The sequence below is a fragment of the Peromyscus californicus genome, unplaced genomic scaffold, assembly GCF_007827085.1.
Source record: "Peromyscus californicus insignis strain IS unplaced genomic scaffold, ASM782708v3 Scaffold_16__1_contigs__length_79575227, whole genome shotgun sequence".
In the NCBI taxonomy this organism is placed as follows: Eukaryota; Metazoa; Chordata; class Mammalia; order Rodentia; family Cricetidae; genus Peromyscus; species Peromyscus californicus.
In genome coordinates, this window is record NW_026294458.1 from 17,394,769 (window position 1) to 17,410,931 (window position 16,163).

At 43.1% G+C, this 16,163-nt stretch overlaps 1 protein-coding gene across 1 annotated transcript in view; it reads right to left on the minus strand.

Moving 5' to 3' along the window:
* LOC128111682 (phosphatidylinositol-glycan biosynthesis class X protein-like) overlaps positions 1–16,163 on the minus strand; it is a 25,253-nt gene continuing 9,090 nt past the window's right edge. The window contains exons 5-8 of the mRNA XM_052739908.1: positions 14,541–14,754; positions 11,590–11,690; positions 8,308–8,447; positions 1–448 (exon numbers count right to left, since the gene is read on the minus strand). Coding sequence (XP_052595868.1) covers positions 436–448; positions 8,308–8,447; positions 11,590–11,690; positions 14,541–14,754 — 468 coding nt within the window. The 3' untranslated portion in view covers positions 1–435. The remainder of the gene's footprint in view (positions 449–8,307; positions 8,448–11,589; positions 11,691–14,540; positions 14,755–16,163) is intronic.

Below are 16,163 nucleotides of genomic sequence, written 5' to 3' on the forward strand. Positions count from 1 at the left end.
TTGATATGGTAAGAAGTGTGCACTTTACTTCAAGAAGCCATTAAACAATTTTAAACAGGAGTAATGTTACCTGGTTTACCCTTTAAGCTCATTAGATTGTCAGATTCGATGGTGCATGCCTGCAATCCCAGCATTTGGGAGGTTAAGGCAGAAATGTTCAATACCAGCCTGGATCACATATAATAATTCAGTTTTGTTTTTTTTTTTTAAAAAGAGGAAGGGGGGGGCAGGGCAGTGTTAGTTGAAAGCCCAACAAGCCGTGGCTCCTCTCCCCAGAGCTGCTCAAGACCAAGCCTACAGGGTATTTAAGCTCTGGTCCATAGACCTGCCATGTGATTCCACCCCCCTCACTTCTGGGGGGCTTGAGAGTCACCTGAGAGAGTGCTTGGCTCATTAACCCTGGACTTTTAATTCAGCTTGATATGGTTTATTGCATCAGCAGAGAAACCTAGAACCAAGGATACAAAAATACTTATCAGGCAGCTAGACAGCTAGATAGCTCAGCAGGTACTGAATGGTACTTACCACCAAGACTAACCATCTCAGTTGCATTCCCCAGAATCCACATGGTAGAAGAGAACTCTAACCTCCACACCTGCACCCTGCCCCACCCCCCCCAAAAAATGAGAGGGAAATGAACTAGGGAGAGTGATTCCAAGAGGATTCCAGAAAATGCTCTCTGTTTCGAGAAAAACTGCTAGGAAGAGCAGAGAAAAAGACTCAAGATAACTTGAAGTGCTCTCACTGTCAAACCTATGGGCACTTGCTGGAATGTGACACCCTTACAGAAACAGAGGGAAGTGGTCACTAGAGAAGAATGCCCCTCTGGTAGTTCTCCAAACCCCAGGCTCAGCCCCAAAAACAAAGAGAAAAGCAGAGTGAATGAAGCCATGTTTGTTGAGGTTAAAATACCAGCTTTCCTTGAAAATCTCTAGGGTTTTATTGCTACTCTGGAGAGGGCAGTGAGGCTATAGACTACCAAAGATATAGACCCAAGATAAAGCGACCAGGAAAAAAAACCCAAACAAACAGTTCTCTACCAATGAGCAACTACTCAATTCACACCCATTTCTTAGCTGGGCACAGTGACTCACACCTGTGAATCTGAGGGCAGCCTGGGCTATAACATGACACCCTGTTACAAAGAGGCAGTAAGTCTTCTATCTCCAAAGCAACCATGGGTGCCAGTCTGTAACGGAATAAAAACCTGAAAGTACTGAGGGAAATAACTAAACCTAGAAATGTACATGTAGCCAAATCATCAAACTAAAACAGAAACATTACCAACAGAGATCTAGAAAGATATAATTCATGCCAGGCATAGTGGTGCAAGCTGGAAATCCCAGCACCTGGGAGGTAGAGGAAGGGTAAGGGGTTCGGGAGTTACAGTGAGTTGGAGGCCAGATGAGCCATATGACACCCAAGGGGGGGATATTAAGGTAAAATAGCTGAGAATAAGATGAATAACTACAACTATCACTGCTTAGGTCAATTCTGAAGTGAACACTTGGTGCATAGCATTCACTCTCTTGTAGTTTATCAAATCCTACTTCAGCCACCTGCTAGGAACCTGCTAGGATGTATGTCTGAGGGATATGGATGTTGGTCACTTTACTCTAATTCCATTTCCAAATAATAGCATTGAACATTTAAGTAGCTTCCCTAGAATAATCCTGAAATTCATTATATCCCAACTCATTAGAGCTGCAAAAGCTCATTCTAGTTCCTAAAGCATGTAGCATTCTCCAAAATAGATAAACAACTAAGATACACACTAATACACATCCCTACCACCACACCTATTGAGATGAGCTGTTTTTCTGTTTTCTGCATCCAAAAGAACCTAACACAATTCTTTAAGATAAATAAATCACAAAGGTGGAACAAATACTAGGACATAATGAACAAGACAGCAGGATCCATTCTCTTGGCCTGACACAAAAAGGACCACACATGGAATTACAAAACTGACTGAAAATATAAAACACCTACTTGTATCTATCAAAGGAAGATAATTTAAGGAGGCCAAACACAGACATGTGCTTATATCAAATTTAGCATCATTTACTGATTAGGCAATGAGAGTCATATCAAAGTTTGTGTTGTCATTCACATGTTTTTCTTGTACTTCTTGAAACCCGTATAAATGAATACAAGACTCGATTATATAATAAGACAATCTTAAATATTAACTTTATGCTTAAAGACGGATAAAATTTGGTTCAACTGAAGAAAACAAATATTTTACTTAAATACACACACATATATGCACACACATGCATACTTGCATACACAGCTACATTCACGAGGATGCACACAATGCATATCCATATTTAAGCAAAGGTGAAGTTTATTAAATAAAGGTTTTAGAAAGGCTAGAGAGATAGCTCAGCAACTAAAAACACTAGCTGCTGCTCTTCCAGAGGACCTGTTGGTCTCCCAGCACCCAAATGGCAGTTCACAACCATCTGTAACTCCAATTTCAGGGGATCTGATGCCTTCATCTGGCCTCCGTGGGTACTGAACACATGTGGTGCACATACATTCATGCAGGCAAAACACTCAGACATATAAACAAAATAAAATAGAAACAGTTTTAATACAGTTTGACTCTCCATAGGATAAAGGAGTAAGTAGTAGGATCTAGGTTTTTATATGACTAGTTTTCTCTCTGCTTTGTTTTTATCTTTAAATCTTCCTTCCAGGGGCAGGAGAGAGGGCTCAGCAGTTAAAAGCACTGGCTGTTCTTCCGGAGGACCTGAGTTCAATTCCCAGCACCCACATGATGGCTCACAACCATCTATAATAGGATCTGATGCACTCTTGTCATGTAGGCATACATGCAAGTAGAGCACTCACATACATAAATAAATCTTCCTTTCTTGTGTATATTTTCTCTCTCTCTCTCTCTCTCTCTCTCTCTCTCTCTCTCTCTCAGAAGTCAGTTCTCTCCTGCCACTTTGGCGATCCTGGGATTCAACTCAGGAAGAGTTAGGCCTGTGCCCAAGTAACTCTACTTATAATCCATCTCACAAGCCCCATACCCTGCTTCTTTTGAGCTTCAGATTCCAAAAGAAATACTGGTAAGGCCTGGTAAGACTCTAGAGCAGTGGACTCAACCTTTCTAATGCTCTGACCCTCTAATACAGTTCCTCTTCGTTGCTACTTCAGAGCTGTAATTTTGCTACTGTTATGAATCTAATACCTGTGTTTTCCGATGGTCTTTGGGGGTCAAGGCCCATAGGTTGAAAACCACTGCTCTAAGGCTGGGTGTTGATGGTGCACGCCTTTAATCCCAGCACTTGGGAGGCAGAGCCAGGTGGATCTCTGTGAGTTCGAGGCCAGCCTGGTGGTCTACAGAGTGAGATCCAGGACAGGCACCAAAGCTACACAGAGAAACCCTGTCTTGAAAAACAAAAAACAAAACACAAACAAACAAAACAAAACAAAACAAAACACTGCTCTAGAAAGACCAGGACAAAAATGATTTCCCACTCAGAGCAAGGCAGCTTGCAATTCCCTCCATTCACCTACCCCTGAAATTTAGGATGATCATCTGTGGACAGGCTCAGCTGCTGCTGAGAAGAGAGCAGTCATCCTGGAGTACCTCACTGCAGAGTTGTCAGAAGCGGCAGGAAATGTACCAAAAGACTGAAACGTAAGGCACATCACCCCACACCACTCACAACTTGTTACTGGTGGAGATGAAGAACTGGACTCTGATTGAGGCCACCACTGCTAGTGGTGGTACCATGCTACACCTTCACAAATCTGTAACTGGGAAGAAAGGACAACAAAAGAAAGGTCTTGGATGCTTGGTTAAGTATTATCTCAGGACACTAAATTCTCTCTCTCTTTTTTTAAGGAGTGAGTAGGTGTCATGTAGTCCAGGCTGACCTTGAATTGGCTATGGAGTGAAGGCTAGTCCTGAAAGCCTGATTATCTTTCTCTATTAAGTGCCGAGATTACAGGTGGGAGCTGTCAACCCCAACACCATTCCCACTCTAAATAGCCTGGGGTTTTTGTTTAATTTTTGGGACAGGGTCTCACTAAACACAAACACACAAGATAACAAAACAGGATCTCGCCGGGCGGTGGTGGCGCATGCCTTTAATCCCAGCACTCGGGAGGCAGAGCCAGGCGGATCTCTGTGAGTTCGAGGCCAGCCTGGTCTACAAAGTGAGTTCCAGAAAGGGCGCAAAACTACACAGAGAAACCCTGTCTCGAAAAACCAAAAAAAAAAAAAAAAAAAAAAAACAGGATCTCACTAAACACAAACTCACTAAACAAAAACATAAAACTCTGGCTGTCCTGGAACTCATTATGCCGACCAAGTTGGCCTTTAATTCACAGAGATTCACCTGCCTTTGTCTCCTAAGTGCTGGAACTAGAAGCATGAGCCACTACGCCTAGCTCTAAAAATTCCTGATGGCTGTCCAATGTTGGTGAATCTAGTGGACTCTGCCTCTTCGAAGCCACAATTGTGACTTTTTGTGATATTATTTGAGCAAGCTGGAAGTTTAATCAGCTTTCCAAACAACCAACCAATGAAATTTCTGCGTTCAATTCTTAAATCCTATTTAAGTATTATTGTGAATTAAAAGAAACTATTGATTCTGAAGTAATGAGTTTTGATTGAGTTTACTATTTTTTAAAAACCACTTGAGTCGGGCGGTGGTGAGTCGAGGCCAGCCTGGGCTACAGAGTGAGTTCCAGGAAAGGCGAAAAGCTACACAGAGAAACCCTGTCTCGGAAAAACAAAAAACAAAAAAAACACACTTGGATGCCATCCCGTCAAGAGTCTCTGTGTACTCCTAGCGGTCCTTGAACTCACAGACATCCACCTGCCTCTGCCTCCAGAGTGCTGGGACTAAAGGAGTGTGCCACCACCACCTGGCAGAAAACACCTGGATTTTAATTGTGTTATGGAAGTATAGTAACAAACATTTGGAAGTTTATAGACATTATTTCCACTCTAGCAGATAAACTCAATAAATGTCATATCCCCACTCCAAAAAGAAAAAAAAAAAGGTAATCCCCATTTCAATGTCACATTATTAATCCCATAGTTCACACTTGTAAAACATAGGCTGAGAGGGCTGGAGAGAAGGCTCAGCAGTGAAGAGCACTGGCTGTTCTTCCAGAGGACCCGGGTTCAATTCCCAGCATCCACATGGTAGCTCACAACTGTCTGTAATTCCAGTTCCAGGGTACCTGACACCCTCAAACAGACATACATGGAGGCAAAACACCAATGCACATAAATACAAATTAAAAAAAAGAAAAGAACCACTATTTAAAAAATACTTTTCTTCATATCATATATATTAATATCAAATATATATTTGCATTTCAAATACATATGAAATACACATATACACGAAACAGTGTTACTATGTAGTCCAAACTAACCCTCAAAGTCCTGCTCCTTCTTTTTTTGGTTTTTTGAGACAGGGTTTCTCTGTGTAGTTTTGGTGTCTGTCCTGGATCTCGCTCTGTAGACCAGGCTGGCCTCGAACTCACAGAGATCCGCCTGGCTCTGCCTTCCAAGTGCCGGGATTAAGGCGTGCGCCACCACTTTCCTCCTGCTCCTTTTTTTCTTTTTCTTTTTCTTTTTTTCCTGCTCTTTCTTTTGACTTAGAACCCTAGCACAAAACTACAGTCAGGTGCTACCACACCCAGCTTGGAATTCTTATACAAAAACACAAAACAGGTATGGAACTAGATTGGGTTGAAACTTTATAGATTTCTGGTGGTGGCACATGCCTTTAATCCCAGCACTTGCGAGGCAGAGGCAGGGGTAGGAGAAACCAAAATCAAAAAAAAAAAGTTCTAATTTTCTAACTTTATAGCACTGGGTTGCCTCTTCTAATATTTAAACCCAAATATGACTTCAGTAAGGGTTGTTGTGACAAATCAAATCATAAGCGTAAAATTATAAAAGATTTATTTTCATAAAAACACCAAAATACTTTGGAAAAGTAAGTAATTATATGTATATAAACACTTAATCATCTTCCATTACTCAATATAAAAATAATCCCAGCCTCTCAAGTGCTAGGATTAAAGGCGTGAACCACCACACCCAGTCAACACTCTTACTCTAAAAGGTAGATGTGTGTGTGTGTGTGTGTGTGTGTGCATGTGTCTGTAGAGACCGGATGTCAATCTTGGGTGGATACTCCCCAGAAGCCATCCACCTAGTGTTTTAGTTTTTGAGCCAAATTTCTTCTCTGGGACCTGGGCTCACCAATCAGTCTGGGCCAGCATGGGATCTCCGCCCTCAGGCCTGAAGCGATAAGCACTCACCACACAGTGTTTTATAGGGAACGAACTCAAGTCTTCACAAGTGCGTGCGTGCGTGCGTGCGTGCGTGCGTGCGTGCGTAGCACTTCACTGACCAGACCGTCTCCCTTAGCTGTGAAGTGTGTTTGTTAATTAGCCTGTGGCATTTATGTTATTTTGTTTTCACCAAGTGTAACACTAAATCAAAACTGTTTTAAAAAGAAAATCACCTTTAAAAAAATCACCTGAAGATTTCTTTTTTTGTAAATACGTAAGTTCATAAAACATATTTACTTATTTATTTTTATTTTATGTGCATTGGTGTTCTGCCTGCCTGCACGCATGTCTGTGTGAGGGTGTCAGATCTTGGAATTACAGACAGTTGTGAGCTGCCGTGTGGGTGCTGGGAATTGAACCCTGGTCCTCTGGAAGAACAGTCAGTGCTCTTAACTGCTGAGCTATCTCTCCAGCCAAAATATATTTTTTCAAATGACAATCTGAGCCAGAGGTGGTGGCAACATGTGTAATTACAACATTTGAGAGACAAAGGCAGGAGGGTCAAGAGTTCCAGATCATTTTCATATACTTAGCCAGTTTCAGGCCAGTCTGGAACACATGAGCTCTTGTCTCAAAAAACTAAAACTGAGTTAACAGATGAGGTGTCTGACAAACTCATCGGTAAGTCCTAGTGCTCACTTTCCCCAAACCCTTTGCTAATCTGTATAGTCAAAGGAAATACAGTGACTCTCAGCTTAAGAAATGGCTCAGTGGGTGAGAGCCCTGGACCAGTGCTGTAGACCAGGCTGGCCTCAAACTTAAGACATTTGCCTGCCTCTACCTCCCAGTGCTGGGATCGGCATGTGCCACCTAGCCCGACTTATATTAATAACTGCTTAATTGCCAACTTTATTTTTTCTGAAACTCTATATAAGTAGCTTTAGTATTTTCATGAAACTGAAATGTAATTTTTGTTTTAATTTGATGACTGTGGGTGTTCTGTCCGCAGTTCTCTCTGTGCACCACTTGGGTGCCTGGTGTCTGAGGAAGCCAGAAGAGGGTACGGGGTCCTCTGGGACTGGAGTTGAAGACGGTTGTGAGCCACCAAGTGAGTACAGGAATTCTGCAAGATCAGTAAATGCTTTTGTTTTTGTTTTTGTCTTTTGAGACAGGGTTTCTCTGTGTAGCCCTGGCTGTCCTAGAACTCACTCTGTAGACCAGGCTGAACTCGAACTCAGAGATCTGCCTGTCTCTGCCTCCCAAGTGTTGGGATTGAAGGCGCGTGCCACCACCACCCAGCCAGCAAATGGTCTTAACAACTGTAAATTACTTTAATTTTCATCCAAATTATTTTATTCTTAATTGTAAGGGTGTCTCTATGTTTAGTGTAAATTAAAAGATTCTATTCACAAAATGAGAACAATTTGACACTAATAATGAACTCGGGGCTGGAGAGATGGCTCAGCAGTTAAGAGCACTGACTGCTCTTGCAGAGGACCCAGGTTCATTACCAGCACCTGGATAGCAGCTCGCAACTGTCTGGAGCTTCTGTTCGTGGGGATCCAACACCCTCACACAGACACACACATACACACACACACACACACACACAAACATCAGTGCACATAAAATACAAGTAACTAGCTTAACAATGAACTTACTCTATACCAAATGAAGACAGCCACTTCTAAGTATTATCTAACATGAGGAAGCCTCCTCCACTAGACCACCCAAGAGCACTTGAGGGTCACATCACAGAACACTATATTTTGCAATTAGCTAGCAATGACCCAAAATTTCCTGTGTGAAACATAATTTTGTTGTTGTTGTTGTTTGTTTTATAGACAGGGTCTAACAATGTAGACCAGGCTGGCCATAAACTGACAGAGACCTGCCTGGAAACATAATTTTACCCACAAACAAAGAAAAAATAGCCAGTTAATTCTGAAAAGAACACTTCTTGTCACAAAGGAATAGATCTCATTTATTAGGTTCCTAGAAAACATCTAACTATATAAAACTTACAGGGAAAAATGGCCATATTTGAAAACAGCTAACAGGATCAAAGTAGAACACAGGATGGTAATAAGCAGAGTCACAGAACACACTAAAGTGGTGTGTATAGTCAGTCCCACAGGAACTTGCAGGGTCAAATTCTTAAGTATCTGTGGAGAGGGAGAAACAGAAAATCAGAGACATTTAATAATTCTGCGTGCTCAACCATGGATGGGTCATCTACATCAAGCTCCTACCATTCAAGGCTCTAGGAACTTCTCATAAGAAGGGCAGAAAGAATGTAAGAGCCAGAATATGTGGAAGACAGCTTTGAATGCATACTTCTGGACATGCCTGTTGCCTGTATCAGTTCACAGCAGCTGGAATTACATGCACAAGACATGTGCAAGATCAAGCCAGTGAAATCTGCAGCACAGCTGGGGGAGGGGCCTCTGAGGCCTCACTGCTAGTGGAGGAGCTATAGGCAGCTGATGGCTGCTAAGGGAGGGAGAGTCCCTCTCCTTTGGGAACATGTCACTGGCAGGTTGCTCATGCCCCTGTGGATGGCCACACAGCCACACATCCATGTGTACATGGACAGCACTGACTAGATTCATCAGCTTATAAATATTTTTTTAAAAAGAGGACATGAAAGCCAGGCGGCTGTGGCACACGCCTTTAATCCCAGCACTCGGGAGGCAGAGGCAGGGGGATCTCTGTGAGTTTGAGGCCAGCATGGGCTCCAGAGTGAGATCCAGGAAAGGCGCAAAGCTACACAGAGAAATCCTGTCTCGGAAAAAGAAAAAAAAAAAAAAAAGAGGACATGAACTTGGGAGGGTGTGTGGCATTAGGGGGAGCTGGAGGGGCACAGTGGTAGATAGATATTATCTATATACATTGTGTAAGAAATGTGTGTGTGTGTCTGTCTGTCTGTCTGCATGTGTGTGTCTGGGTGTGTTTCAAGACAGGATTTCTCTGTGTAACAGTCCTGGCTGTCCAAGAACTGGCTCTGCAGACCAGGTGGGCCTCAAATTCAAGAGATCCACTTGCTTCTGAGTACTGAGATTAAAGGCATGTGCCACCACCACCCTGCTGTGGGATGTTCTGTATGGCAAATGTGTTGCTCTGATTGGTTAGTATATAAAACACTGATTGGCCAGTGGTCAGGCAGGAGGAAGTGTAGGTGGGACAAGGAGGAGAAGAATTCTGGGAAGTGGAAGGCTGAGTCAGAGAGACACTGCCAGCCGCCACGATGACAAACAGCATGTGAAGATGCCGGTAAGCCACGAGCCATGTGGCAAGGTATAGATTTATAGAAATGGATTAATTTAAGCTGTAAGAACAGTTAGCAAGAAGCCTGCCACGGCCATACAGTTTGTAAGCAATATAAGTCTCTGTGTTTACTTGGTCGGGTCTGAGCGGCTGTGGGACTGGCAGGTAATAGAGATCTGTCCTGACTGTGGGCCAGGCAGGAAAACTCTAGCTACACCACCCAGCTTTGCTTTCTTTTTTAAAAGAATATTTTTTATTCTTAAAAGTTTTCTTAGTCAGGTGTGGTGGCTCCTACCTTTGATCTCAACACTTGGGAGACAGAGTCAGGCAGATCTCTTAGTTTGAGACCAGTCTGATCTACAGAACTAGTTCCAGGACAGCCAGGGCTACATAGAGAAACCCTGTCTCAAAAAAAAAAAACCTAAGAAAAATTAGATTCAGCCGGGCGGTGGTGGCGCACGCCTTTAATCCCAGCACTCGGGAGGCAGAGCCAGGCGGATCTCTGTGAGTTCGAGGCCAGCCTGGGCTACCAAGTGAGTTCCAGGAAAAGGCGCAAAGCTTCACAGAGAAACCCTGTCTCGAAAAACCAAAAAAAAAAAAAAAAAAATTAGATTCACTTAAATGCATATCTCATGGTGAGAATATTTCTTTGATTCTCATAACTCAAAAGTTTACATTAATTCTAACTTTTTTTTCTTAAAAGACAGGGTCTTACTGACAGGATAACTCAGTGGGTAAAAGCACGTATTGCTATCCAAATCTGATATCCTGAGTTTGAGCTCCAAACCCACAGTGAAAGGAACCCTTGCTGTGTGGTGGTGGCTATGCCAGGCCATGTTAGCGCATGCCTTTAACCCAGCACTTAGGAGCAGAGGCAGGCGGATCTGAGATCAAGGCCAGCGTGGTCTACAGAGCAAGTTCTAGGACAGCCAGGGATACACAGGGAAACCCCGTCTCAGAAAGAAAAAAAAAAAAAAAAAACCACAAGAAGAGAAAGAAACCCTGGGTAGAAGGAGATAACTAACTCCTAAAAGTGTCCTCTGACCTACACACCTACACACACACACACACAAATAATAAATAACAAGGAAAATTAAAAAGAAAGAGACAGAGTTGTTTGAACCCAATAGGTTTCCTAGTGGCTGTACCCAGCAGGACTATACGGGAGGTTGATTGGACCACCGGCCTGGGTACTTGGTGTTTGTAAGGGTCTAACTAGCAAGGGGGAGGTCTTTTGCTCCACCCCTTGGCATTGTTATAAACAGACCTTTGGAATACAATTCTGGGCCAGTGGATAAGGATCCAGGCCCACCTGAGTCTATCCTGTGTTTTTTATCTCTCTCTATTTCTAACTAAGTCTCTTATCCCTCATTCCTCAAGAGTTCCTGGGGTAAATAAGTGTGAGGGCTGGTCCCCTACACAGGGTCTAACCTTGAACTCCCTATGTAGTCCAGGCTGGCCTGGGACTCACATTCCTTGTGCTATAACCTCCTGAGTGCTGGGATTATAGACATGTTATATCATATTTGGCCTTTTCTCCATTTTAAATTTTTAATTTTTATATTTTGAGGTACAAACCCAGTGTCTTTCACATGTTATCAAGCACTCTACCAGTAACCTACATCCTGGGACCTCCTTTTCTAAAAACAGTACGTTCTTTTTTTGGTTTTGTGTTATTTTGACACATGTTTTCATACAGCCCAGAGTGGCCTTAAACTCACTATATAGCTGAGGGTGGCCTTAAATTTCTGATCTTCCTGCTGAAGGAAAACTGAATGACTCTGCACTGTTTGTCTTTGCCATTTCACACCTTTACAAAGTATACCAGCTACACGGACACTCTGAACCAATGAGGCCTGGACTCACTGACTACCAGCCCCCAATTCAAAGAATACTGACTTTACCCACTGCAGCCACCAGTAGCAAAGGAACAATATTAAAACAACAAAAGTGCTCTGTATGGACTACAACATGCTGACCCTTTACAGAAAGACATGGAAGCGAGGCAGTGCCATTGAAGAGCAGCACAAAGCATCTTACTGATTTATACTGCATGCTGTTCCACTGGCAGATCTCCTCACTTTTCAAAGCACAGGGAGCTGCCACTTTTGACTGAGCCCAGCATTTCAAAACAGGAAACTCTGAAAAAAGGGAGAAAACAAGATCTCAGAAAACTCGTATTTGGATTCAAGGCTGTAGCTTGTCTTGCACTTCACCAGGAATCATGCACGCTAGGATATGAGAATTCAAACATTTCAACACACAGCACAGATGATTTGAACCCACATCCATCATATGATGGTACGCTGATGTCCTTTCTTATGTGGATGCCCAAGCAATATGGGATTGTAGTCGTGATCACAGAAATGAAACACATTTTGTTTACAGATTTCATTAAAAGTGTAATGTTACCTTTTTTTGAAGCATCACTTCAGGAAAAAAAAAGACATTGTTTCAAAAACCTCTTCTGAAGGATATGAATTATATTCAGAAAAACGAACACATCTTCAGTACACAGCCTGATAAATTTTCATATCAAACATTAATACAAAGAGCACTCAGATCAAAACAAACTATCAGAATTCTCTGTGTTCTCTCAGGAGAAACACTTCTTCAAAGCTTATTTAGGACAAGTAATGGTGTCATTAACAGGAACAGAAAACATGCCTGGATAAAGAACGTGAATAGAATGAAAAAGCCTTGAATATTCTCATAAGGAAAGGCTTCCCAGTGACAACATAAGACTAAAAATTCCCTCTACTGGTTATTAGTAACAATGTTGTTAGCTTTCCTAAGTAACCCACATTTAAAGACTAGGAAGAATCAAAATTTGAAAGAGCTTCTCAAACTACAAAAAATGCCTTGACTCTGAGCTACTGTGAAGAAACAGTCAAAGAAGAGGACTTTTAGTCTTGTTTCACAACAATTTCCAGCAGCCTAAACTGGCCTTGAACACACTGCATGGGTGAGGATGGTCTTCAACTCCTGATCCTCCTGTCTCCACACTCTCTTGTATTTTGGAGACAGGGGCTCACTGCCCAGTCCAAATGCCTTCCAAGTCTTTATCCTTCTACCCTAACCACCAGAGGACTGGGACTACAGTGTGCACCACCAAACCCAGCAAGAATAGTTTTGTAAGTTACCCAAATCTCCACACAAAAACACAACTGCAGAGTGATTCTCAAAGCTCATGAACTAAGTCTGCAACCAGTGTAGGTGATCAAGTATCCCCACCAACACAGCACAGGACAGAAGAAACGAAGCACAAACCCCTCTAAGTCCTATAAGCCAGTTTTAAAAACAGAAAGCAGGGACTGGTCTCTGCAGTTCAAGAGCATTTGCTCTTCTTTTTTTTTTTTTGGTTTTTTGAGACAGGGTTTCTCTGTGTAGCTTTGCGCCTCTCCTGGAACTCACTTGGTAGCCCAGGCTGGCCTCGAACTCACAGAGTTCCGCCTGCCTCTGCCTCCCGAGTGCTGGGATTAAAGGCGTGCGCCACCACCGCCCGGCTGCATTTGCTCTTCTTACAGAGGACCCAAGTCTAGTGCCCAGCTCCCACAGGGTAGCTCACAAACACCCATAGGCACATATGTGGTGCATATACATACATGCAAGCAAACGCTCATACATAAAGTAAGTCTAAAAACAAAACAGAAAGCAGCAAAGGGGAGGTAGATCACTATAAAAAGGAGACAACACTCAGGAATATGGGACAAAAGGATCAAGACTTTCAAGGCTGGGCTGTGAGCTACAAAGAAAGTTTAAGACAAGAGTGGCCTACACAGGAAGATCCTCTCTCATTCCCTTCCCCTGAAAAGAGAAATAACCAGATATTACATGTCTACTCATAAAAGGACTTAGTATTACCTATGGTCTTACCAAAGGAAGCAAACATGAATGAATCTGATCCTATCTCTGGAGTCATTAGCCAATTCCAGAAAACAAGAGTTTTACATGAGTGCAATCACAAAGGCCCAAACCGTAAGAAAGAAACCTTCAGGTCAATGGGCCTTTCAAAAGAATTTCAAAGAAAAGAGAGAGATACAAGGGAAACAAAACTAAAGAAACTTAATAGAAACAACATTTTGTTGTTGTTATGGACAAGACTAAAATTATAGTATTTAAGAATCATGCTCACTGCCAGGCGGTGGTGGCGCACACCTTTAATCTCAGCACTTGGCAGGAGTTGGAAGCCAGCCTGGTCTACAGAATGAGTTCCAGGACAGCCAAGGATACACAGAGAAACCCTGTCTCGAAATCGCCTGCCCCCCAAAAGAGTCATGCCCATTAAGGAAGTGAGGGTTGGGGGTGGAAAGAAGGCTCGGAGATTACGAGCACCTCTCGCTCTTCCACAGCACCTGAGAACCTGGTTCCCAGCATGCATGGTGGGTGACTCACAACTGCCTTTGATTCTGGTTCTAGATATGACACCTGCTTCTGGCTCCTGGGCACTGTACTCACAGGTTCACATACCCACACAGAGACACACAAACATACACAGAATGTTAAAAACCTTCAGAGAGGAAGCAAGTGTTCAAGTCAGGAAACTCAGTCAGTCTTTCAGAGGAAAGAGGAGACTGTAATAGAGACAGAACACATGGGCTAGCTGCCAGAGTAAGTGGAAAAGTTGTTTTTCTTCTAAAATGTTTTGTTACAGTTGTGTGTGTGTGTGTGTGTGTGTGTGTGTGTGTGTGTGTGTGTGTACACATGTGCACCTTGCACACATATGGAGGTCAGAGAACATCATGCAGGAGCTGGGCTCTCCCTCCACCATGTGGGTCTATGGATCATGCATGCGGCTGGTCAGGCTTAGCAAGCACCTTCACTGCCGAGCCATCTTACAGGCCTGTAAAGTTTCATTTCCTGACCTAGGTGGTACTTAGAGGTATCTGTCTTACAACAATTCACTACAAGTTAACAAAGGAAGACATTTGCCATTCTTGTCCTTGACTAAGGCCTGCCACCACATCTTTACTCTTCTTGTCAACCCTCACCTTGGTCACAGTACATCAGTAACTCTGGGTTGTTGACCACAATCAGGGTGTCTCCATCTTTCTTATGTGGCCGATGATAGCGATAGTGCACAGGCAAAAAGGCCTGGAAGCAATCGATGCACTGTGCATCTTGTCGTGCATAGATGAGGACTTCGGATTCTTTGGACAAATAGTTGGGGGCTTCTATATTAAAACTTTCTGATACCATCACTGCCTGTTGAAGAGAAAACAAATATTAATCAAGAAGAAATACTAATGAAGAAAAATAAAAAAGAAATAAAATAAAATACAAAAGTAAAACCCAGAAACTGCTGTACAGATAGGCAGAGACATCAAGTGTATTCCTGTTATAGGCCATTTCCATTCCCTTTTCATCCTCACTTGTATGTAGAAAACACAGGATGTGATCCACGAATAATGAAAGTAAACTAGGGAACAACCAGGACAGAAACCATTTGGCTTGTGTTAGGTTAAAATGACTGGTATCATCCTGGCCATTTCCTGTTCTCTGGTGAAGTAAAATGGTAGTGAGTACGGCAGGCAGGAAGCCGAACAAAGATCAGCAACTTTCTAGAGCGGGGATATGACGGAGAGGTGAAAAACAGCTTCGTTCTTGTGGTGCTGGGGCTCAAAACCAGGCTTTATACACTCTAGGTGAGGGATCTACCACTGAACAACATTTAACCACTTCAAACAAATCACACACACACACACACACACACACACACACACACACACACACACACACACACACACAGTGTCTCACTGTTTAGCTAAGGCTGGATTTGAACTTACTCTACAGCGCAGGCTGGCCACAAACTTGAAAATCTGCCTCGCCCTACCAAGTGCTAAAATTATAGGTATGTACCATCCACCATCATTCCCAACCAGCAAATTACATCCATCCCCCCACCCACCCTCCACCCCCGAGACAGGGTTGCTCTGTGTAGTTTTGGAGGCTGTCCTGGAACTCGCTCTGTCGACCAGGCTGGCCTTGATCTCACAGAGCTCTGCCTCCCAAGTGCTGGGATCAAAGGCGTGCACCACCGCCCTACGCAAATCACATTTTTTGTTTTAAACCTCCGAGAGATGGCTCCATAGATAGGAGGACTAGCCATGCAAGTCTTCAAACTCTGGAACACACAGTGGAAGGAAAGAGCTGACTCCCAGAGGTTTTCACCAGCCTGAAGAGATGGCTCAGCGGTTAACAGTACGTGTTTCTCCATCTTCTAGACCAGTGCTGGAATCCAAGTGTCCACACTGGATAGCTCAAAAATGCCTGTGAACCCTAGTTCCAAAAGATCTGACAACACCCTCTTCTTGACTCTGTGGACACCCACACACGTACACTCACACAGACACATATATAATTATCAATAATAAAAATATAAACAAATCTTTAAAAAAAAATGTCCTCTACTCTCTCCATGTGTGCCATGGCATGCACACCTGCACACAACACTAAATAAAATAGGGGCTGGAGAGAGAGAGAGACAGTGAGACAGAGAGAGACAGAAAGAGACGGCTCAGTGAGGGGTTAAAAGCTCTTATGGAGGACCTGAGTTTGGTTCACAGTGCCCATGTTGGTCAGCTCATAACTGCCTATAACTCCAGCTCCAAAAG